General features: G+C 54.4%; 1 protein-coding gene across 2 annotated transcripts in view; it reads right to left on the minus strand.

Annotated features, from left to right (window-relative positions):
• The window catches only part of ITPK1 (inositol-tetrakisphosphate 1-kinase), a 179,118-nt gene that overhangs the window by 3,203 nt on the left and 150,518 nt on the right, over positions 1–25,397 (minus strand). For both annotated transcript variants that reach the window (XM_021675721.2, XM_064375179.1), the window contains 5 exons: positions 19,211–19,309; positions 18,803–18,843; positions 14,673–14,838; positions 8,504–8,571; positions 3,119–3,281 (listed from right to left, as the gene is read on the minus strand). In XM_021675721.2, coding sequence (XP_021531396.2) covers positions 3,119–3,281; positions 8,504–8,571; positions 14,673–14,838; positions 18,803–18,843; positions 19,211–19,309 — 537 coding nt within the window. The remainder of the gene's footprint in view (positions 1–3,118; positions 3,282–8,503; positions 8,572–14,672; positions 14,839–18,802; positions 18,844–19,210; positions 19,310–25,397) is intronic.

The following is a 25,397-nucleotide window of genomic DNA, read 5'->3' on the forward strand; positions in this document are numbered from 1 at the left end:
CAGAAGAGGCTGCTGAATCTGCCCACACCCTCATTTATTCAGCAAACAACTGCTATGGTTTGAGGACACCCAAGTCTGAGGGGGATGCAGGGGTGCCCATAGTGGAAATAAAGATGGCTATGCTGGCTGGCACGTAGCGCCTCCCAAGATGGCACCGTGCGAGCATCCCGTGACCTTGTCTTGCCTGATCTTCATAATGCTGTCCCCATGTTACAGATGAGGATGCGTGACTGTTAGCCAGCACGGCGAAGGCAGGAATGACGTCCATGGTGTTCACAGCACTGGGGAAGCAGCAGCCGCTGGGCTGTGAGCACATGGTCCTCGGCTTGCTGCATTTCTGCAGCCCCCGTTTCACAGGTGAGGACACCAGGGCTCAGGGAGGCTCCTAAGAGGCAGAGCGAGATCTAAAGTACGCCTTTGGTCCTGTGTGTGCCTTGAATACCACATGATGCCAGGTGCCCCACCACAGGACCAGGGGTGTTCGCCAGCCCTGGGCTGAGGCTGGAGGGCAGCATAGGTGTCCCAGGCATGGGCATGGCTGCTGGGTGCCTAGGGAGAGATGCAGCAGAGGAGCTCCACCATCAGGTCAGCGCCAGGGAACAGGGAGCCGTTCCCTAGCAACCTCCGCTGTCATCCCCAGATGAGGCCCCGGGGCCCAGGGCAGGGAGGGCGCTGTCTGTGGTGGTGCAGAAGCAGCTGCCTCCCCAGAGGCCTGAGGATAAACAGGAGCTCGGGGAGTGGACTGAGGTGTGAACCCGCAGGGCAGAGTGGCGGCTCCATACCAGCACTGTGCAAAAGCCATTTCCTCTGTCTGCAGGGTGGGAAATTGGTTCCCATTGCAGAATTGAGCACTGAGCCTAAAAAGGCAGAGGCCAAGATTCGAACCCATGGAGAGATCCCAGTGGGCTTTGCCCATCACCTTGTGAGGACAAAGTGAGGCACTGGGGCAGGGCTGGCTCACGGTGTCATCAGGCTGTTGCTGTTATTACTCCAGAGTCAGTGTGCCAGCCCCTCTCCCAGGTGCTGCTGGACACCCGCGGCCCAAGGGCCCCCCTGTGGGGTGCAGGAGAACAGGCCTGTCCCTCTGCTTGGCCCCGAAAGGCTGCTCTACACTAAGGCAGGCACACTGAGCTATGTCCCGGGGAACCGGCTCTGCCCTGCCTGGGTCCTGGGCCTCCCCTCAGCACTAGGCTCCCTCACCAGGCTCCGCCACAGCCCCATCCCATGTGGGTGGCCCTTCTCTTGGCTTCCCTGAAAGAAGCCTTCCTGTCCACACTGGCTTATCATGCCCCACCCTGGCTCACAAGGCCGTCCCTTGTCGGCACCCACAGACTGCGACCATCCACACATTTTGTTTTGGGGGCACTGGCCTTGCTCAGGTGCAAAGCTTCCCACCCCCTCCTATCTCCTCCCTCCTTCTAGAACTTCCCTTCCAACAGGCCTCCTTGTGCCCCTGGCCCTTCAGCCACTGGCGCTGCCCCCTTTTTGTTCTGTCACTCAACATGCTCCGTGGTTTAGATCTCACACTTTATTATCCTGAATATCCCTTGCGCCCTGGTTCCCTCACACCTGCACAGCAAAACCCCATGAAACCTCAGCTCTGGCTAAACCCGCGGTTCCCTCCCCACTGCACCCAAGGGCAATGGAGAAAAACATGATCGTCCCACGGGTCTGCCCTTCCGTTCAAGAGGACAGACCTCATGGTGGCTGCTCCCCAACTCCCAGGGTGAGCTCCAACGTCCTCGGCTTACCACACGCGCCTCCCCTGACTCTGTCCTCCACCCTTCCTGCCCCACAGCTGCACCTGCTGTAGCCACAGGGCTCCGCGGTGCCTCTCCTGGGACCTGCCTCTCTGCTCCAGTGTCGCCGCCTCAGAGAGGAGGCCCCCTGACCACCGGCTCTGTCCTCCACCTCCTCCCGACAGGGGAGAGCTCTTCCCAGAAGGGGCCTGGCAACGGAGATCACACGGCACCACCAGCATCTGGACCAGCTGGGACACACAACAGCCTGGGTGACAGCAGCCCCGGATAAGTGCTGACTGAATGACAGCAGCAAGTGTGCTCCTCGGAGCCTCGGCTTGCTGGCTGTGACCTGTGCTGCTGACTGCACCTGCACATGCTCTCAGAGGAGCAGAGGTGACACACACAGAAAGTGCCCGGCCAGTGCGTGGGGCCACAGTCCTGCCTCACCCTCACGACAAATACCCCGGAGTCCCCACCTGCCAGGCACAGTCTCTGAAGGCAGGAAGTATTTCCTGAATGCTTCTGCACCGCAGCAGCTAATGAGGCTGGCTTCACCTCCACAGCAGGTGCTTAATAAGGGTCAGGATGGAGAAAGAAACGAGGGACCCCCATCTGGGGAATGGCGGGCACCCAGGCATCAAGCACGGCTCTACCTCTGAGTTGCTGTGGGAGGCGAACAAGCCACTGAGCCTCGGTGTCCCCAGGGTGAGGCACACAGCCTGGTGACCGCGTGGTGACATCACACCATTGTCCCTCATGCCCTGTGCTGGGGCTCTGCTGCTGTGGTCCCCACAGGCCCCCTTCCTGAGAGCTAAGGGGCACATGGCAGAGCCTGGCTCAGTGCCAGCGGGTTCCTAGGGCCCAGCTGGGAGCAGGGAACAGACACTATCTCCCGGGGCTCCTCCCCAGACCTGTGCCCAGTGTTGCAGTTCCGGGCGGTTGAGGCAACCCGAGCTTGGGAATCTCTGGCCTGCCACCAAGGTGCTGTAAGGCCTGGACAGCTTCCTCCTCTCTAGGGCCTCAGTTTCCCAATATGTAAACTGCAGGAGGCTGTAATCTCTTCAAGGTCCTTCCTGCCCCTAAAATTGTGGAGGGCTTGAGGGAGGGGCTGACCTGCTGATGACGCAGGGTGGAGAGAGGAGGTGAGGGACACGTGTGCTGTGGCCACTGAGCCTGGCACCCCCAGGTGGACGTGGGATCTCCCCCTCCTCACACACCCTGTGAGCCCATGGCGCAGGTGCTGTTGAGGCACCTCCCAGACACCACAGTGAGGGAGGAAGCCGGCTTTCGGGCCTCGGTCACCTCACCTCGCCTGCCTGCCACCTGAGGACGGTCTCTGGAGACCGGCCAGTGGAGGTGGCCCGGCCGCCACTCACCTGGGAAGGCATTGATGTCGATGACGGCGTGCTGCCCCGTCTGGTTGTTGATGATGATGTCAATGCCGAAGAGCGACACACCCAGCGCCTGCCGCAGGGCCCGGGAGAGCTCCCGGATGACCTCGTCACTCGGCCGCTCAAACACACCCTCGATCTTGTCCAGCTGCGACACACACAAGGAAGTCAGGCTGTGGGCCGAGAAGCTGCAATGCCGCACCGCACAGAGAGAGCCCATGCCAGGTGCCACGAGGCCAGACAGACCCACTGGTGAGCACGGGCAGCCACTGGCCAGGTCCTGTCCTCCGAGGGCTGGCAGGCACCAGGCGTGTGAGGCTCATTACCTCCTGTGGGCTCATCACAGCCTGGAAGGCCAGTGCCAGCACTGCACGCTACACACAGGGAAACCGAAGCTCAGAGAGGGTCCAGGCTGGTCCAAGGTCACACAGCTCAAAAACACAGGGCAGAATTCAGACCCACAATTTTTAGCCTCTAAAAGCAAAGCGTTTTAACAGGGAGAAAGGAGATGTGGAGTGTGCCGGGGACCTGGGAAGACATGGTGCAGAGCACTGAAGCTGGACCTTGAAGGCAGGAGGATGTGGGTCCCTGGGAGGGGTGGGAGGAGGAGAGAGGCCCCAGGGAGGACACAGGGGAGGCAAAGATACAGAGGCCAGTAGCTGCAGATGGCTAGGAGCAGCCAGGGTGCAGCGCCGGGGCAGAAGTGAGGCATTCTGATCTGACCCCCGCTTGCCCACCATCACAGAGAGCCCCAAGGCGGTGAGGGAGAGGGTGAGGGTGAGGGCTCTGGGTGCTGGCAGGCCAGTCTTCTTTCCCAAGAAGTGCTGCTTCCAAATGAACTCACACCCCAAACAATGTGGGCTCCCCAGAAGCTGCTCTGCTGCCTCCTGGGGTCCAAGTTCAGCTTTCCTCAAAGCTTCCATGCACTAGTCAGGCCACCCTGCTCAGGTCTCCCTCCCAGCCCTGTACCCCCCATGCCACTCATGTCCTGTGCTGGTCACAGCTGGCCTGGGACAGGCACACACATCGCCATGGGCTCAGCCTGCCCCCAGCCAGGGCCTCCAGGGTAGTGGGGAAGGATTCTGGAGTCACAGAGACGTGGGTTCCAAACCTGGCAGTGACCTTCCAGCTCTGTGGACTCAGGAAAAACCACCTGGCCTCTCTGTGTGGGGTTTGCTCTTCTGTAAAAAAGGACCTACAAGGCCTCATCTCAGACTTTGCTGATAAGGTGGAGACAGTACGTGCCTGGCTGGGAGGAGATTCCTCTGAGTTCCAGGGCAGGAACTGCATTCTGTCTCCTCTAAATCAGCCAAGGGAGGGCTCACACAGGGTGTTCGATAAAATACTGAAGTTCTGGGGGTTGTGGGCTTAGGGGCCAAAGGGAAGGGAGTGGCTAATCCATGAAAGACAAAAGGGGAGCTGGGTTCAAAATCTGGACATGGACTAACCACCTGACCCGGCAGTTCTGCTCCAGGGTACACCCCCCAGAGCTGAAAGCATGTACTCAGATGGAGGCTGTCCACCCACGCTCACCACGGGGTTATTCACAACAGCGGAAGGGTGGGAACTACCCCAGTGTGCATCAGCAGATGAAGGCACAAACACTGGTCTATCCATATGATGGAATATTGCTTAGCCATAAAAAGGAACGAACTTCTGACAGACGCCACCATGCGGAGGAACGCTGAAAACATCGTGCTGAGTGAAGGAACCCAGACACAAAAGGTCATATACTGTGTGATTCCATGTCTACAGAATATCTAGAACAGGTATCAGCAATCAGCTCAGTGGCTGCCAGGACCAAGACGTGGAGGGAACGGGCAGGGAGTGTCAGCAGGCACAGAGTTTTCTTCCCGGTGATAAAAATGTGTTGGAACCAGATAGAGGTGGGGACTGGACAACAGCTGTGAATGTTCTCATCACCACTGAATTATTCGCTTAAAAAATGGTTAGTCTTACGTATGTGAATTTACCTCAATTTTATTTAGAGACAATGTTTCACTCTGACACTCAGGCTGGAACGCAGTGGTGTAATCACGGCTCACTGCACACTCGAACTCCTGAAGTGATCCTCCTGCCTCAGCCTCTGGAGTAGCTGGGAATACAGGCATGTGCCACCATGCCTCGCTAATTTTATTTATTTTTTGTAGAGACAGGGTCTCATTATGCTGCCCAGGCTGGTCTCAAACTCCTGGTCTCAAGTAATCCACCCTCCTTGGCCTCCCAAAATGCTGGGACTACAGGTATGAGCCACTGTGCCTGGCCCACCTGAATTAAAAAAAAAAAAAAAAGTGAAAGCGGGTCAGCAGGGCTGGGGACAGAGCCCTGGTCACCAAGAAAAATGGCCCTTACCCAAGCACAGGAGGCTGGGAATGTCCAGGGAGGGACGTGCTAAGCAGGGACCCACACCCGGGCACCACCCCTGCTCTGAGGCCTACACCAGCGCATCTCCCACCCTGGCTCTGCAGGACAGGCAGCCCCCTGCTCACAACCGCAAGGCCTTGGTGTCTTGTCTGGAAAAAATCTTTTCTAGGGGACAGGAGTGTCCCGGCTGTAAAAGGCACTCATCCCTTAGCACTTTTCTTTTTTCCTTTTGAGGCAGGGCCTTGCTCTGTTGCCCAGGCTAGAGTGCAACGGCAAGATCACAACTCACTGCGGCCTTGACCTTCCAGGTTCAAATGATCCTCCCACCTCAGCCACTTGAGTAGCTGAAACTACAGGCGAGCAACACCATGGCCCGCTAATGTTTGTATTGTTTTGGTAGGGATTATCTCACCATGCTTCCCAGGTTGGTCTCAAAGTCCTGGGCTCAAGTGATCTGCCTGCCCCAGTGTTGGGATTACAGACATGAGCCACTGCGCCTGGCCATTGAGCACTTTTCTGAGCCTCCTGGACCAGCGGGGGCCAAAGGCTAAGCCCAGTGGGGCGGCTTGGCCACTCGCCCTGCAGCCCAGGGTCCTCACCAAGTCAGTGAGACCCTAGTGGACACCTTGACGCTCCCCATTCTCCACTGTGTACCCAAGCCACAACAGAAACCTTCTGGGCCTTGTTTTATTGCCCCAGTAAATGGGGAAATAGAGTATCTCTGCTGTGAGATTGTGGTACTGGTGAGAGGGGTTGCTGCCTTGGACTCACAGCACAGGGCCGGCGGCACATGGTTTACAAAAATGCTCTCAGCTCGGTTACGGAATCTCAGAAATCCTTCCCAAGTTGTCTAGTTACCCAAAACCAAATAGCCATCCTAGGACAAGATCAAGGCGTGGAAATCCTGCCTGGGGCCCTAAAGCAAGTGATCCGATGACTTTCTGGAAAGCAAGGAGGGGACAGAGGAGCTGGGAAGGCATTCCTGGATCCGCAGTGGGCCTCAGCACCCGGCTGCCGAGACCGTGCTGGTACCGCACACCTGGCAGTGTGCTGGGTGCTTCTCACCCAGGAACTCCCCGGACCCCGGAACCCTTCGAGGACAGGAAGAAGAAACCAAGGCTCAGAGAGGTGACATGACTGGCCTTAGCTTAGGCCGGACCCCAGGCAGTCCCGTCAGAGTCTGTGCTCTTAACTAATAGCCTAGACTGAATTTCGGAAAGCAAAAGGTGTGTGGGGGCCTGCAGGTTAGGTGTGGCTGGGCCCGTCTTCAGGGGCATCCTGCCGGGGAGGGAGGAGGTGCTTTAAGGCCAGAGCAGGGCTTCCTGCGAGAGACTCCCAGGGAGGCCAAGGCAGGACTGGAGGAGCCCCAGGTGGGCAGGGGCGGTGGGGGCGGAGATGAGCAGCACGTGTGTTCCCGCACCTGGGAAGAGAGCTGGCTGGGTCAGGCCAGCCTGCGGGCATCTAGGAGGGCTGACGTCCCAGTGGAAAAGGTGGTGCTGACCGCATTTCCCTTTTCTATTTTTAGAAGTCGCCGGTCCCGGCAGATTCCTGACTAGCAGCCATGCACTGCAGGGAAGAAGGAGGCGGCTGCAGACTCAGAGGCGAAGGGAAGGGCCCCGCAGTGTTTCTAGGCTGACCCCTTCCAGTTTACAGATGAGGAGACTGAGGCTGAGGTCGACAAGTGATAATCCAAAACAGTGACTTCCGGATGGTCCCTCTGCCATCACGGCTGCTGGCCCTGCCCGTGAGGGGACACTCAGTCTGCAAATGCTGACTGCCCTCTGTCGCACGGGCTGTGGAGGCCCCCAGAGCAAGACCATGCAGGGAAGAAGCCCTATGATTCTGAAGCTTAGAAGAAAACCATCTCTTGCACAGAACATCTTATAATATGCTCAGCCAGGCACTGAGGCTCTGTTTAAAATCTGTTCCCAAAGCCTGACATGTTCCCAAGGGACATTTGTCAACATCTTGAGGGACAGTGATGTTCCCTCCAGGTCCTGCCCATGCCTGTGCTCTATCTAATCCTCAGCACACAGCTGGCTCCTCAGAGGACCCGGACACAAACCCCAGACAGACAGGCCACCTGGGCTCTGGGGCAGCCCCCAGGGACACAAGCACTGTGGCTGGAGTGGAGGCTGGCTTGTTGGAGAGGCTAGCCCAGGACAGGGAGGAGGACACCAGCAAAGCCCCCCAGAAGAGCAGGGCGCATGCATCCTCAGAAGAGCGGGTGCCCTGGCAGAGGGCTCTGAGTTTAGGGAAGTGGCCACTGGATTGCTGGACTTTGGGGAAACAGCAGAGGGTGGCCTTTTCTAAATTCCACGGGGGCAGGTGCTCAGGAATCACTGGTGAGGTCAGAAGTCCTAAATTCCTAGAAGATCCAACTTTGGAATCAGACAGATCTGGGGTCCAATCCCAGCCCTGCACTCTGCGAACAGCCTTGTGAATGTGAAAAGGTCACTGAGCCTCTCTGATGCCAGGAAGCCTGGCTGCGACCCGCACTGCAGGGCACCTGGGCTGACAGTGACAGTCACTGAATGCCAGCCAGGACACCCGCTACCCACAGTGCTGGGGGTGGGGGTGACACTCCCGCCAACCTTGGGACCACTGCAGGACAAAGAACTAAGATGGTGCTGCCTCCACAGCCTTTTCAAAGATCAGGAACAAGGCAGAGTAGAGAGCAGTTTTCAAATTCCTCACGCTGGGAGAAGGGTCGGCACACCTTCCATGCAGGCAGCTTGTGGTGAGTGGTCCCTCTCTGCAAGCCCAGCGTGCCCCTCACCTTTCCCTGTGCTGGGTCAGGGGGCAATGGCTGCCAGCAGGCAGGCCCGAAGCCAGCAGGGGAACAGGGGTCTCTGGAACCTCCCAGGGCCCCTGGCACAGAGGCAAAGGTCCTTCCCACCCTACCCTGCTGCAAAGCTCTGCCAAGGACCCCATGGCCACAGCAGCCCACACCCAGGCCCGGGGGAGGGTGGTTTCAAGCCAGGCCACCCCAGCGGAGGGACCCACCTCCGTCAGGACTGATGACGACTCCGGCTTTGACACGTTGTGGCTGTTGAAGAAGATGGACTCGCGGTCTGAAAAAGCGACAGGAAGGAGCCAGCGTCAGAACCTCAAATGCAGGGACCACACTGCCGCCACCCAACACCAGGGGGCAGCACCACCTCAGGCATGCACCATGCAGCCCCATGCTCTGCTGGGCACCAGCCCCGGGTATGGACATGTGCCCTATCAGGGCCTCTGGTTCACCTTCTTCTCCCACATAAAAGTGACCGACATAATGAGCTGACCTCTGCTACTGTCTCACAGCATCACATTGGGTTTTCCCTGAGGCCCTGTTCCTAGAGTGTCCTGTCACCATACAGGAACTGGGGGAGAGGGGATGGGTGGGACCATTAAACACCTGAATATCATGGCCAGAGACAGCCCACAGTACAGTGGTCTCTCAGAGCTCCCAGCCCACTCCCCAGCCCACAGGACTCTCTTTTGGGGGAACACGCTAGAAAGACAGGGACAGGCTGCCACGGGCATGTGAGCACTCAAAATACAAAGGGTTCTGCTGGTTCTCAACGACGTAGGGAAAAAATAGGAAATCAGAGAATGCAGGCTTCCACAGAATCCATCCAAGAAAGCACACAGCACAATTTCTCTTTGGCACCGGAAGCTGGCACAGAGAGTCTGAAGTACCCTCACCCCACACGTCTGGCTCCCCCCTGCCTCCCACAGCACCCGGCCCACACAGGCCCTCTGGGGACCCACAGAGACAGCCCACTCCCATGAATACTGAAAGTACAAGTAGATCCCACAGTATAAATGTCCTTGGGAAGTAAACCAAAGTCACTCGCGGGCAATGTCAGGTCGGTGGGTCAGAAACACACTGGCAGGCACTGGGAAGCATGGGCACAAGAATGCAAGAACTGCAGAACCATGAGCCTCAGGCTGAGTTCCCCATCCCATGACCTCCCCAAGGATGGCACAGGACTGTCCTGGGCCACCAGCCCCAGCTGCCCCTCCTTGAGTCCTTGCAGGGCGAGGCATTGTGGTTCCCGCTCCCAGGATGCAATGTACATCCCTGGGACCCAGGCGCCTTCATGCAAGGACAGGAGAGCACTGGCCGAGGGCTGCTGTGTGCAGGGGCCAGGCCAATGGGGCGCCTGCTCTGGCTGCCAACGGCCCCTCCAGCTCCAGGACTCTATAGCGCTGTAACAATCACGCATGAGGGAGTGATTCGGGCGGAAGCTAAGCAGGCAGGCGCTGAGGTGTACCTGGCGTCCTTCCCACTAGGGGGCACAGAGGCCCCTGGCCGCCCTTGTGTGCCCAACAGTCCTCCTGCCACTCTGACCAGAGCCAGTCCAGATAGGGGGCACGGAAGATGGTCTGGGGAGGAGCCTGGGGAAAATGAACACCCTGCAGGACATGTGTCATGTAGCTCCCATGATCTCTACTCCCAAGGCACTGACAGCCAAGAGGGTGCCTGTGGGGATGGCATAAGCCCCATGGGCCTGAGGCTGGAGCAGCCTCGAGTAGCCAGGAGGGGAACACTGCCCACCTTCTCACCCTGTAGCCCAGCCTGGCTCAGCCCTGAGCTCAGGGCACTTTCCCACCTATTTCCCTGCAGATCCCCAATGGCAGCTGCTGAGCAGCAGAGCAGGCCCAGGGGGAGGAAGGGCCACTATGCGCAGGTGAACACGGCAAAGATCAGGAGGCTGGCAAGTCTGCAGGAGCTGCAAGGAGAACATGGGCTGAAGAGGCGCCAGGAAGGGCTGGAGCTGGGCACGCAGAGGGGCCGGTCAGTGTCTGCAGACTTGGACAGACCATGCAACTCAAGAGCTTATCCTGGCAGCAATAGCCACAGATCAGGCCATTTCAAGAGTGTCTCTTTTCTCCTCCTGGCTAACTCTGCTTTTACTTTTTTGAGACAGAGTCTCACTCTGTCACCCAGGCTGGAGTGCAATGGCCCGATCTCAGCTCACTGCAACCTCTGCCTCCTAGGTTCAAGCAATTCTCCTGCCTCGGCCTCCTGAGTAGCTGGGATTACAGGTGCCCGCCACCATGCCTGGCTAAGTTTTTATATTTTCAGTAGAGATGGGGTTTCACCATGTTGGTCAGGCTTGTCTTGAACTCCTGACCTCAGGTGATCCACCCGCCTTGGCCTCCCACCGTGCTGGGGATACAGGCATGAGCCACTGTGTCCAGCCCTCCTGGCGAATTCTGACCTGGGTGCTCTGGCCACTTGCCCATTTGGCAGGGCAGTGAGAGATGCCCTGGGCTCACTGCCTCTCCACATGCAGTCTGAGCAGGGGTCAGAGGAGTGGAAGCAGCCTCCGGCAGCCACCAGTCACCCAAGAGACGATGGGAAGCATCAGGGAAAGAGACTTGGTGCCCAGCTCCAACACAGCTGGCTCCTCTAACACCCCAGAGCAGGGTGCTGCTCCTGGCATGTAGTGGCAAGCCCTTGCCCTTGGGAGCACCCTGGATTTTGGGTGCCCTCGCAGTCTGTTCCTGGACTAGCCCAACAGCACCGGCAGAGAACTACCACCAACGCTGTACAGGGAAGGAGCACCACGAAAGGAAAAATGTGTGTTTTGCTTCTCAATTTATGGATTCAAAAAATAGGTTTGAAAGAACAATAAATGATAAGATTAGCCCCCAAATATCCCAGCAACTCAGCAGCACAGCCACGAGCAAGGCCCACGCTGCTTTTAGCCTTATTTGCTTCATCTCGTATCTCTCTCGGGGGCGAGGGGAATGGGAACAATGTGTCCTCATGCTACAGATGGTGACCCAAGTCACCTTCCAGTTGCCATATGAGTGTCACCTCTGCAGAGGGACCACCTGAGCCGCCCTTTCCGAGTGGCTCTCCTCACCCAGTGGCATCCCAGGACGCACTCTCTTTGCCTTGGGACCCCTCATCTCAGGCCACAGTTGGCCCTTCTACTATTTCTCTCCTTGTGTGCAGTTTCTCCCACTAGAACACAGGCTCATGAGGGCAGGAAGCTGGGTACCTATCTAGTCCCTGAATGGACTCCCAGCAGCTCAAGCAGGGCTGGTCACACGGCAGGTTTGATAAATGCTATATCACTGACTCTTAAGAGGCTCTGGAGTGGAGCTCAGCAGCCTACAGACGATAGCCTGGCCACCTGCGCTTGTAAATGGTTTCACTGGAACACAGCCGTGCCACTCATTCACATGTCTACAGCTGCTTGTGTACTACAAAAGCAGCATTAAATAGTTGTGATGGAGCTGGAAATGTTTATAATTTGGCCTTTTGCAAAAAAAAAAAAAAAAAGAAGTTTGCTGCCTCCCGCTCTACATGGTAAGAGGTGCCACTCATACGTGCCTGAGAGAAGCGAGGTCCAGGCTGGAGACGATAATGGAGGAAACTGCATAAAGCTGGGAGCCCGTGCCGTGTCCTCAGGATAAAGATGAGTGAGACATACACCCACCACACAGAAAGGGGGAGCAAAGAGACCCTCCCATCTCTTCCCTGGCACAGGGTAGAGGGAGAGCAACATCTCTCCATGAATGCCCTGCATGGGCAGAGAACACAAATGTTCCTAGTCGCTGGCACAAGACATAAACCCAACTTTAGTTCCTGCCAAAGCCTCTGCAGGGGTGCCACTGGCTATAAGCACACTGGATTTAAGATGTCAACATGTAAGAAAGGAAAGTGCAGCTGAGAAGCAAAAGAGACTAGACTGGCAGTTGTAGAGTGAAGATGTGTGTCCTTGTCTCTATCCCAGGTCCAGAAAAATCCCACTCAAGGAGCTGCCATCCCTGTGTGGCCACGGGATGCTGGGGGGGACTTGTCATTTGGCAAAGGAAGCTGGAAAGCTGGGCTGAGGGCTGGAAAGAGGCCAGAGCCCCAAATCCCCTTTCCAACTGGTCCAGCTCAAAGGGCTGCTGTTGCATTGTATTTCTTATCCAGAAAGAGAACATACACGTAAAAACCACAGAGCATACGTTAGTTCCTTGGCACAGTGCCCTGGAGACAGGACACAGAATCAGCTTTGGGGATGGAGAGACACACTCACAGTTACTCAGTTCACACGAGCATAATAAACAGTTCTCCTCCAGCTCCATGTGTTTCTCTACTATTTGGGCTTAGTCTGCTTTTTTTTTTTTTTTTTTTTTTTTCTAAGAGGCAGGGTCTTGCTCTGTCACCCAGGCTGGAGTGCAGTGGTGTGACCACAGCTCACTGCAACCTTAAACTCCTGGGCTCAAGCGATCCTCCTGCCTCAGCCTCCTGAGTAGCTGGGACTGCAGGTGCATTCCACCATGCTCAGCTAATTTTGAAATGTTTTTTTCTGTAGAGATGGTTTGACTGTGCTGCCCAGACTGGTCTCAGTCCTGGCCTCAAGCAATATTCCCACCTGGGCCTCTCAAAGAACTGGGATTACGGCATGAGCTACCATGTCTGGTCTCCTGGTCTGCATTTTATGGCAAACTGGCAATCTAGAAATGGCCAGATGAGAAGACGTACAGGCAAGGAGTCCTGTCCTCACAGATACAGGACAGGAGCCTGCTCTGCCACTAATGTTCCCAGCGAAAAGACAGCAACTCGCCCAGCATTTTGCAACTAGGAAGAAAAAGGAGAAACAAAAAAACTAAAAAATCCAACCACACTTCTGTACATTTCTTTTAGAGTAAATTTCTTTTAGGGATAGAGTGACTTGGGTAAAAACAGAAAGGAGTAACTCCTCTTAATTTATTTTCCATAAAGCATTATTTTTTTCAAAATCAGGGAATAAAGAGCATTTTTTAAAATGTCAGCCTCTTCCAGCCCATCACCTGGAGGAATATCTTTTGGTGGTATACAGCCACATATAAAAATACGCTTCCAGCATTTGGCTCCCACCCAGTGGATGGGGACTGGGGCCAGGATGTCCCAAACCCTGAAAATACAGCCTTGAGTCCGGGAGCCACATGCGTGGCTGGGACGTCTGCCTGCCCTCAGGAGGAAGAGGAACACCTGCACGTTTCCAAAGCCTCTGCTCTCTGTGTTGTGTCAATGGTAAGAGAAGAGGCATCTGGGGGAAGAATGGCTGAGAGGGGCGACCGCAGCAGCTGTGCCTCCTCCATGAGGGGCTGGACACCCGCCAGGAGGCATGGATGGCCACAGGCAGTCCCCGGAGGAGGACACCAACAGGACACATCTGTCAGCTCAGGTGGAGGTGAAGCAGCTGGTGTCTGAATGCTTCTGATGGATGTGGGTCCCCCTCGCTGGAAGAAAAGTGCAGCTTATTTGAACAAACCACAGCGGGGCAGTGAGTGTTCTCCAAGGGGTCCTCCTGGAAAGCCACACTTATTCCAAGACACCGCCACTCTTCCAGAGGTGTCCAGAATGTGCCTTCGAGATGCCTTCAGAAGCCACTAGAACATTCTTTCGAGCAGCTCCACTGCCAGCAAATCTTTAACTCAGTGTCCATTTTTAAAATGGCTGAGGCTGGAGAGGGCGGTGAGCTACTGGAGGAAGGAAGGTCCCTCAGCGTAGCAGGTCCGCAGGCTGCTCCCTGGAGGGCTGCCTCCCAGGCCCAGTGACAACAGCACCATGCAGAGAGTGCCCTACGCGACACCCACAGGACCCCTAGACCACCGTCCACTGACTCAAAACCCGCTCACTGGCACGGTGGGAGTCCTGCACCCAAGAAGACCTGTGACCCGGTGGCTGCTGCTTCTAACAGAGCCTGACTCACCCAGGCAGCTACGCAGGCAATGGGCAACTTGGTCTTAGGCTCCCCCAGGGGGAAAAAGAGACCCAAGGTAAAGACGGCTCAGCAGGAGACAGCAGGCAGCACCCGCCCTCACTTCCCTGGAGGCCGGTCCATGCCAAGCCGGCCACACCTAGCCCAGCGTGTTCCTCCACGAATCTCATTACTGTGTGAGTCCCCAAGAAGCGTTCTGGGGACAGAACACTTCGGATGCTTCCTGGAGTCTGTGGTGGTTCAGGTGGATGGGTTCCCTACAGTGACGCAGGGAACAGGGACATTTTATTAGTTCCCCAAGACTTCTTTATCTATCCACTGTACACAACTCTTTCCACCTTCAGAGGGCCTCTCCATCCCACCAGAAAGAACATGAGGTGGCGGGGAGAGTGCCGAAGGACAGACAGCTGCTGCCACATCCTAGCTGGGCCCCAGAGTCTCGCTCAGCCCAAGATGGCAAGAGGAGCGGTTACCTGATGTGCCTGCAGAGAAGTTCTTGAGCGAGGGCCTCTGGACCACGGTGTAGGACTCGCCCACCACGAACACCTTGTACAGGACGGCGTTGTGGTTGATGAAATTCTGGACCACGCAGGGTGGCTGGATGGCGTTCAGGCCCTCCTGGTTGAACACGATAGCCATCTGGGAAGACGAGGGGTCAAAAGCTCTGTCAGAATCCACCACCCTCTCAGCCCCCGACCTGTCCAGCACACCGCCACCAAGTCCATCCCTGGTCCCGGGGCATGAGGACTCCCCGAGAGGAACCTCAAGTCAGGGTGAGTGGAGAGGGACTTGCAAAGAACACCTGGGGATGCACTGCGGGGTTGGAGATCTTGCCTCCACGGGGCCTGCCAAGTGCGATTGAGCTGGCTGTGCACTGCATGACTTCTGAGAGTGTGGAGCCACTAGTCACACTGTGGTCCAGGGAAGGGGACTCCTGCGGCTGTGTGCTGCTCAACCCTCTGACCTCCTAAAGGATCCTCCACAAAGACCCGGGAGGAGGGGGAAGGAAGCAGATGACTCGGGTGCAGGAGTCAGGAGGCCCTGGGCCAAAGCCTGTCTGAGGACAATGGTTGCCTCTTGTCGAGCAGTTGTGACAAGCTGGGCCCTGTTCTGAGCACGTACATGAGATACCTAGTGTCCCCCTCATAATGCGCCTCTGAGGTGAGCATACAACCTCTCCCTCTCACAAATGAGGACCATCAGGCGCTGAGAAGTTCAGTGACTGCCAGAGAGTGAGCGAGCCCAGGATGGAATTGGGTCTGCACGGCACTCAGCCTCGCCCAGACACACCAAGCCGCACGACATTCTGCAGACAACAGGCCTGTGTGCTCCTGGTCCCTGACTCCTCTGGGGACAAAGGTCCCTGACAGGAGGATCTGGTAGGGGCTGAGGTGGGAGTGCAGGGGGCAGCTGCCAAAAACCTCTCAGCCACGGCTGGCACGGGCTCTGCTCAGGGCCTGCTCTAAGGACGGAGGGGTGGACATAGGCCCAGCCGATCCAGCTGCCTGTGCAGGGGTCACGGCTAATCCCTCATCCCGCAGGGCCCCAGGAAGGAGCCACCAGACGCCTGGGGCTGGTGAGCAGGGATAATGGGCCCTGGACAACTGGCTGCCTCCCCAGCTGCCACCCCTCATGGCAGCTGTCACGGAGCGCCGGCCCTACGTGCCTGGAACCCAGCTGGGCAGGACAGACGTGGAAATGCAGGCCACATGGGAAAAACAAAAAGTTTGTGTCTGTGCTGGGAGCACTGCGGGGCAATGAATGTCTTTTCAGCCTTCTGACAAGAATAAAGGACAGGAAAAACATGAGCAGCTCTGGAGTCAGGCAGGGGTGGAGTCCCTGCTCGGCACTTGTTGTGTGAGCCCAGGCTGGGCCCCCACCCTGCTTAAGCACCACCGTCGCCTCTGTAAAATCATGGGTGACTTCAGGGGTGCTTTGAGCTTTTGGCTGTTATAGCTAAAAAAAAAAAAAAAGACAGATTCCACTGTGGAGCAAATGAGTACCCTCAAACTGCCTCAAAAACAAAACAAAAACCCAAATGGTTCTGTGAACATAAAATGAACAGAGTGGTTTGGTAGAACTGGCCCCGGTCTGGGTTCAGTCTGGGGCTGGGAGATTCAGAGGCAGGGAGTAGGCGGGCTGGGATGCAGACGAGGACCCTTGATCAGAAGCACCAGCTGCCTAAAGCCAGCCACGCATGGTGCTATCCTCCACCCCCGCTGCACTCGGCTTCCCCGGGTACCCCTGGAATCTGTGAGGAGCTTGTCCACCTCTACCCATCTGGTGGATGGTGTCCACCCCAGAGGGCACATCTCTGTGATGCCAACATGCTCCGTCTGCACACAAGAGCCCACTAGGGGTCTCTGAGTGCATAGGAAGCGGTGGCACACATTGCTGCCAGTAGACCCAGAGTGCCTGCTGGGGGGTGGGGGGAGGGGTCCCCATGGGAACATCCTGGAGCCAGATGGCTAGAATGAGGGGTGATATATAGCTTCCCCTGAGTGTGCTGACCCCATACTTGAGGACTGAGAGTCCCGAGGCCCATCAGGGGCATCTTGAGAGGGGTTCACCTGGATCCATAACCCTCATCCCCTTCAGCAAGTACCCAGCAGGCTCCAGGGCAGCTGGTTCCGACAGCTTATCCAACAGTCCACCAGGGCAGACCCCAGGCAGCCCAGGCATGGACCCCTCATCCTTCACAGAAGCCACTACATCTCAGTCACAAATGTGGATGGATACTCTGGGTGGCTGAGTAATTTGCCAAAGTCACAGGAACAGCAACACACAGCACCAGAATTGGTCCCAGGTCTGTGTGATTCCCCAGCCCGGCCCCTCAGGCCTCAAGTGACTCGCAGAAGCAGCTCCCTCCCCCGGGCTGCCTGGTTCTGAGTTAGGCTGATCTAATCACACTAATGACTGTGCTAGTGCTTCCATCAGATAACACCCAAGCAACTGACACACAAAGGAACCATCGGGTGGTGAAAAGGGGCGGGTGGAAGGCAGGCAGGCAGGTACTGGGGCTGGGGGGCCCTGGGGACTGGCGCTGCTGCTCTTGAGACTTCCTGCTTCATCCCTGGACTGGCACATCCTGAAGGGTGCCCTGTGCCCCCCACCACCGGGTACAGAGTCCAGGCAGGCTGCGGCTGGGGGTGGGGGCACCCACAGGAAGACTCCATGAGGGCTCCTGATTTCAGAAGACAACTGACAACTGGATGACGAGCTGTCCCCACACTCCTTCCCATGACGGCACACTCCGTGCTACACCGACAGCGTCTACTGACGTTTCCCCGTAACTGTAGGCCAGGGATAAAGAGCAGAATGCAACCCAGGGAAGCTCCATGCTGCTGAGTCCTCCCTTTTAGTTGTGAGCTCTGGGGGGCATTTCTGGTGGTGGGGCTTTCCAGGAACAGGCCGTCTCCAGCGATCCCACTCTGGTCAGATGGCTGTTGCCCAGCGCACCCCCACATGTGCCCAGTGGGGAGACCCCAGGCAGGGCTGTGCCCAGGGCAAAGGCAAGGCCCCAGGCGTGGCTCCCGAGGGTGGAGTGGGCCCCAGCCCCAGGAAAGCCCCTTCGTGACCGTCTGCTCTTCTTGCCCCTGGAGTCCTCACAGCCTCCTTGGCTGTCTCTAGGGACAGGACTTACATCCTACACATCTGTCCCCTTGTCCCTGTGGTCCTCAAGGTGGTCGGGAACATCCATAGAGTGAATAAAAGAATGAATAGGTGTGTGGTGAACTATGAATCAAAGCATGCGACAGGGTTGATCCCAAGCAGCCCCCTTTTCCTCCCCAGCCCATCTAAATTCAGCAGCATGGCAGACCCCTGTGGCAGTGACAGAGCCTTCCGGTGGGCACAGCCTAGTGCCAGGCCCTCGAGGAAATGACACTGATGGCCCAAAGGACAGACAGCCCTACAGGGCGGGCCGGGCTGGGGCATGACCTGTGCAAGCTCCACCATGGACTGAACATGTGGCCCAGAATTCATACACGGAAGCCCGTGCCCCACTGTGGTGGTATCTGGAGGTGGGGCCTTTGGGAGGTCTTGAGGGCAGGGCCGTCACGATGGGATTAGTGCCCCTATCAGAAGAAATCAGACAGCTTGCTCTTGCTTTCTGCCCCTCCTCATTCACACACAGAAGAGGCCGTGTGAGGACATGAAGGTGGCCATCTGCAAGCTAAGAAGAGAGCCCTCATCAGAAACTGACCCTGCTGGCACCTTGATCTGTGGGACTTTTGCCTCCAGAGCTGTGAGAAAATAAATGTGGCTAAGCCAGCCAGTGCATGGGGCTTTGTTATGGCTGCCAGAGCTAAGACAGGCTCCACGGAGGACAGGTGGGTCCCCAGCACAAACTCCTGCCTTGGAGACAGGATAGGCCTTGCGGTGAGAGCACGGACGGTGTATGAAGCCACAGCACTCCTGTTCGATTGCTCTGGAGTCCAGGGAAGGGAGGGAGGCTGTCTACAAGGAGCCAGGGCTGACAGCAGGGCAGGAGCAGTGGCAGTGAGGAATTTGGCACACAGAATTTGCCAGGGTCGCAATGAGACACAATGAGTTGAAAGGATGGGGGTCTGGGTGACAGACAGTCAGATCTGCTTCCACTCACCTCGTGAGAGTTGGTGCCGTGAGCCACTCTGGTTTTGCAAACTGTGGGTTGGGGAGAAAAAAGCAGAGAGAAATTAGTGAGGACATTCGCCCACAAGGCAGGGGGACTTGGCATGTCTAGAAAAGAACTCTAGCTGAGACACAGACTCTGGACACCTGGTATCTGCACTCAGGGTGATGTGGGTAGGCACCACCGGCCAGGCAGGAGAGCATGTTGCCCTGTGTCCTGCACCAGGCCCATTTCTATGGTGTAAGTGGAGGTGAGACCCAGGGCCACGCCCTCATCCATTCTCGGGTGAGCTTAAACCCAGAGCGGACTGTAAACTCCACCCTGCTCCCCCTCCCCCCAACCCATGCTGGCCCACGGCCTGCATTGCCTGCCCTCGGGTGGAGCTGGAGTGGTACGCACTGAACGGGAAAGCCAGGCCGTTCTTCTCCAGCAGCCGCATGGTGTCATCCCCACACAGGCTCGTGAGCTCCATGAAGGGCGGCGAGCAGATCCTGTCATCTAGGGCAGAGGGGAGGCCTGGTCAGCACAGGTTCTGGGCAGCCGCCCCAGGTGCACGTCCTGTGACAGCCCACCCCACCCCAGGGGTCACCTTCAGTGCCCCTGAGCTCCCGGACCTGACCATCCCCAAACTCTGCAGTCCTGTGTGCTCATGTGTGTGTGAACTACAACCACAGCATACCCTGCCGTTACACTAACAACACTTCTGTCATTACAAAACCTGTGTATGATCACTGTGTAAAATCCGAAGAGCACAGAAAAGTCAAAAATGTACATATTCATAGACAGTACAACTAGTACTCCCACCACAGTGGCCTTTTGGTCATGCGGACATTTACACACAGAGAGCTTTGCAAACAGGATACTGTTTTGTAACCTGGATCCTCACTTAATAAACCATGGCTGTTTTTCTGGTTCAATAAAGACTTTCCCACTGTGTGATACACTGGCTTAATAATAATCGCAGTGACAGTATAGCTGTTAGCATGTGTCTAGCACTGTGCTGAGGGTTTTGCAGGCAACATCTCCACAGTTTGCAAAATAATCCCATGAGGAGGAAACTGGGGTCAGAGAGATTAAAGAACTAGTCTGTGGTGACACAACTGTTCCCACGTGGATACCGCCTGACCCCTCACCTGCCAACTACTTAACATAATGGAGGGCATCTCGCGGTGCTCCAGAGGTGGCCTCCCCGGCACGCTCACTGCATCTCTGCTGCACGCTCCAGCCCAGGCTGAGGCTTGTCCCTCTGTCAATGCCTCCTCACCCTTCACAGCTTGGCGTTCCTGGGCCCCTCTCCAGGCCTGCCCAGTGGATTCTAAGGGTGAGCCCAACTTTCTAAAATGCTCGAAAGCTGACCCGTTCTGTTCATCTTGGCTTGTGCCCGGCAGCAAGCAGGGGTAAACAGATTTTTGTGCGATAACAGAATGTATTTGGAATCTCTCTGCTGATGATGAAATCACTGGTTTGTTATTATTGTTTCTTGTCATTGTCCCCCTTCCCTGATAAGACCACAGACTCCCCAGGAGGTGGGACCACCCTGTACTCCAGGGCACAAGGGCCAGGAAAGGCTGAGCATTAGTGGGGCAGGGGCAGTCTGCCACCCACAGGCTTGGAAACCAAACCCAAAGTAAACAGAGCGAAGCGGCCTGTCTCCAGCTTCCAGCTACTTGGCTGGCTAGGAGGTCAGTACATTAAATCAAGGTAGATCCAGCCTCGTTTATCTCATAAAAGCAAATGCCAAGAATTACACAGGGCATATAAAAGTGCTTTTATCTCCCTCCTCATCCTCATTCCCGTCCCTCGACTCCCATCCTCACAGTCTAAACGCCAAACAGACGAAGGATTTGTGGGGTGGCGGTTTCTCTGGAGCACTAGGAGGGTGGTCTGCAGCCAGTGTTTCCCAAGCCCCTGGCAGACAGTGACTTGGAGGCCATCTGCACAGAGGCCCGTTCAATCCACAGTGGACCCTGACAGTGTCCAGAAACAGAGGCCCCAAGGTCACACAGCAGTCACCAGCAGAGCCAGGACAAGGAGCCAGGTTCACCTGGCAGCCCAGGAGAGGGGGTGTTAGGAAAGTCAGGGTAGGGAAGGAGGGGAGCCGATGCTCAGCTGAAAACCATTTTCCAAACAAGGCCCCAGGCAGGGTGGGAATGCTGTGAGCACTGGCAGGCCCTCCATGGCTATCAAAGGAGGAAGCAGTCTGTGCAAAAGGCTCCTTGCTGCAAACACACAGCTCCTACAACCCAGCTCCAAAGGATATGGTGCTCAGGCCTGAACAAGCTGGAGGGTTCTGCCATGAGCAGGTTTCAGGCAGGCACTGGCTCACCAGCCTGGGCTCCACCCTTGGCCTCTCCTCCCACAGGAAGATTTGGAGGCTGCTGGGGTCAAAGAGGCCACCTCCTCTAAGAGGTTCCAGACTCCCTCTGGCCCCCAGAGTTTTTAGAGCATGTGAATCAGCTTGGCTTTCAGATTTCAATGCCCTCCTCAACTGTCCATCCCCAACTCGGCCCATCCAAGCTTTTACATAATGTCACTAGTGGCCAGCAGTCAATGTCTCAATAAACTGCATCTGTTTCATGCCAGACACTGTTCCACATAGTTACACAGTAACTCATTTACCCTCCTAAGAACCCCACAAGGAAGCACTCCTGTCCCCTGAGAATTTTACAGATGAGGAAACTAAGGCACAGAGGTGGCACTCCCTGCATAAGAGTTCCACAGTGAGCCAGTGGTACATACCCGGACCATCCGACTCCCAGGCCCCTGCTGTTGACCATGGTCTTCCTCACAGAAAATGTGCCCACTGAGCTCCCTGGCTCAAGGGGTTCCTAACAGTGTGCTACTCTGCTCTGCGGCAAACCTCAAAACAATAGCAGCATCAACACACGGCATCAACTAAGGCAATACAGCATATTAATAAAGGATAAAAGCCACATGATCATCTCAATGGGCGCAGAAAAAGCATTTGACAAAATCTAACACCCTTTCATGAGAAAAATGCTCCACAAACTAGGAACATAAGAAAGCTTCCTCAACCTTCTAGAAAAACCCAGTCTCCCCCATGAAAGACCAGACACTTCCCTTAAGATCAGGAACAAGATAAGGAGGTCTGCTCTGGCCACTTCTACTCAACACTGTACTGGAGGTTCTAGCCGTGGCCATTAGGCAAGAAAAATGAAACAGAAAGCATCCAGAGTGGAAGGAAAGAAGTGAAACCATCTCTATTTGCAGATAATAGGATCCTGTATATAGAAAATCCCAAGGAATGCACATATAAAAAAAAACCCTCCAAAACCATTAGAGCTAATACATGAGTTGAGCAAGGTTGCAGGATACAACACCAATATATGAAAAGCAACTGTACTTTTTAAATTAAAAAAAATTATATATATGTATTTTAGACAGGGTCTCACTCTGCTGCCAGGCTAGAGTGCAGTGGCACGATCACAGCTCACTGCAGCCTCAACCTCCCAGGCTCAAGGGATCCTCCCCGCTCAGCCTTCTAAGTAACTAGGACTACAGGCATGCATCACCATGCCCAAGTAATTGGCAGCAATGGGGTCTCACTATGTTGCCCAGGCTTGTCTCAAACTGCTGGGCTCAAGTGATCTTCCCTCTTCAGCCTCAAAAACACAAATCGAAACCACAATGAGACACCACTTTACACCTACCAAGATAACTATAATAAAAGAGATAGACAATAAGAAGTGTCGTTGAGGGTATGGGAAAGTTCAAACCCTCATACAGTACTGGGATTACAGGTGTAAGCTACCATGCCTGGACTCAATTGTATTTCTATACCCCAGCAGTGAACAATCCAAACGCGAAGTTAAGAGAACAATTCCATTTATAAAAGCATCAAAACAAAATAAATTTAACAAATAAGCGTAAGACTTAAACACTGAAAACTACAAAATATCATTGAAAGAAATTAAAGAAGACTTCAATAAATGGAAAGACACACAATGTTCTTTAACAGGAGATTTAATATTGTTAAGTTGGCAATAAACACAAATTGATCTACAGACTCAATGCGATACCATCAAAACTGCAGCTTTTACTTTGCAGGAAATGACAAGCTGATCCTAAAATTCCCATGAAAATGCAAGAGATTCAGAACCACTAAAATATCTGGGAAAAGAAAGAGTTGGAAGACTCACACTTCCTCATTACAAAACTTACTACACAGCTAGAGACAATGTGGTGCCGGCATAAGCACAGACATAAAGATCAATCAAATAGATAGAGAATCTGGAAATAAACTCGTGCATCTATGCTCAGCTGATTTTCTACGAGGGTGCCAAGACAATTCAAGGGGCAGAAAGAATATTCGTTTTAACAAATGGTGCTAGGACAACTGAATACTCACATGCAAAAGAATGAAGATGAAACCCTACTTCACATCATACAAAATTAATTCAAAATTCATGGTGATCTCATTATAAGAGCTAAAACTACAAAATTCTTAAAAGAAAACATAGATGTGAACCTTCATGACCATGCATTAGGCAATGGCTTCTTAGATAGGACACTATCTAAGCAAAAGCAGCCCAGTGAAAAATGGAATACATTGGGCATCATCAAAATTAAAAACGTTTTTGCTTCAAAGAGTACTACAAAAAAAATGCATCCTCAGAAGATGGGATGAAGAGAGAAAAAGAAAATGCAAAGACAACCCAGGGAATGGGGGGAAATATTTGCAAATCACAAGAAGGATCTAGTATTCAAAATATATAAAACACTATTAACAACTAAACAATAAAAAGATATATCTATTTAAAAATGAGCAAAGGATGTGAATAGAAAGTTCTCAAAATAAGATATATAAATGGCCAATAAGCACATTATTAGCCATCGGGGAAACGCAAATCGAAACCACAATAAGACACCACTTTACACCTACCAAGATAACTCTAATAAAAGAGATAGACAATAAGAAGTGTCGTTGAGAGTATGGGAAAGTTCAAACCCTCATACATTGCTGGTGGGAATAGAGAAATGGTACAGCTACTTGGGAAACAGTCTCGTGGTTTTTCAAACAATTAAACAGAGTGGCCATATGTCCAGCAACTCCACTTCTTATATCCAAGAAAATGGTACATAAGTCCACATAAGATCCTAGGAATGGTTCACAGCAGCATTACTCATCAGTCCAAAAGAGGAAACAATCCAGAAGCCTATCAACTGCAGAAGAAATAAACAAAATGTGGTCTACCCACAGAGTGGAATATTATTCAGCCATGAAAAAGAACAAAGTATTGAGACAAGCTACAACACAGAGGAACCCTGAAAACACTGTGCTAAGTGGAAGAAGCCAGGCACAAAAGACCACATATTGTAGGATCCCATTTACCTGAAATGTCCAGAACAGGCAAATCCACAGAGACAAAAAAGAGATCAATGGTTAACAAGAGCTGGAGAAGGAAGGGACTGGGAGTGACTGCAAACGGGTACATTTCTTTGGGGGTGATGAAAACGTTCTAGAGTTAGTAGTGATGGTTGCACAATTTTGTGAATATAATCAAAACTACAGAACTAGATGTATACTTAAAAAAGGTAAATTTGGCTGGGTGCAGTGGCTCACGCTTGTAATCCCAGCACTCTGGGAGGCCAAGGCAAGCAGATCACCTGAAGTCAGGAGTTTGAGAACAGCCTGGCCAATATGGTGAAACCCCATCTCTACTAAAAATACAAAAATTAGCTGGGCCTGTAATCCCAGCTACTCGGGAGGCTGAGGCAGAAGAATCCTTTGAATCTGGGAGGCGGAGGTTGCAGTGAGCCAAGATTGCACCACTGCACTCTAGCCTGGGTGACAGAGCAAGACTCCATCTCAGAAAAAATAAAAAGGTAAATTTATGATACATAAATTATATCAATAAATTAAGGGGGAAAAAACCCTAGTGGCAGTAGCCGCCATCCAGAGTGCTTGCTCTCTGCAGGACACTGGGTAAGTGCGTGCTTCACAGCCACGGGCTCCTCCAGTCCTCCCAGCACACGCATTGAGTCTTGTTTCCCATCCCCACTGGATCCAAGGTGAAGTCAGAGAAAGAACAAGGGGAGCCCATCTTCCTCCGGAGATGTCTGGAGTCCAGATGAAAAGCAACAAGACATTTCCAAAGAATGGGTCACATCCAGCATTAGGCCAGACACCCCCACCCTTCTGAAATCCCAGGCTCTGGTACATAGGACAGCGGTCTAGGTGGTAGCCGGAATTGGGTGGGCCAGGAAAGCAGGGAGGTATGCATGATCATTCTTGTTCATTCATCCCAGTCTGGGGCTTGCTGACCACACCCTGAGCGGCAGACACACCAGCTGCCTGGACCACTCCTGCTCTGGGGTGGGGTGGGGCTCAGTCGTGACTTGCCCAGCGACATTGCTAGGATGGGCTTGTATTCCAAGCTCGGGCACCAGCCTTCGCTGAAGACAGTCTTGAGCCCACAGAGCACATGATGGGAAGGACCCAGTCTCTCATTGGCCACAGACTGTTCCGCATCCCGAGCTGCCCCCACTGGGATGCTGGGCATGACAGGTTGCGATGTCTGCACTGCTTCAGTCAGTTTCTGGTAGCCAAAAGCATCCCGACATG

Source organism: Aotus nancymaae, unplaced genomic scaffold (assembly GCF_030222135.1).
Source record: "Aotus nancymaae isolate 86718 unplaced genomic scaffold, 86718_ANA_hifiasm-v0.15.2.pri h1tg000011l, whole genome shotgun sequence".
Lineage (NCBI taxonomy): Eukaryota > Metazoa > Chordata > Mammalia > Primates > Aotidae > Aotus > Aotus nancymaae.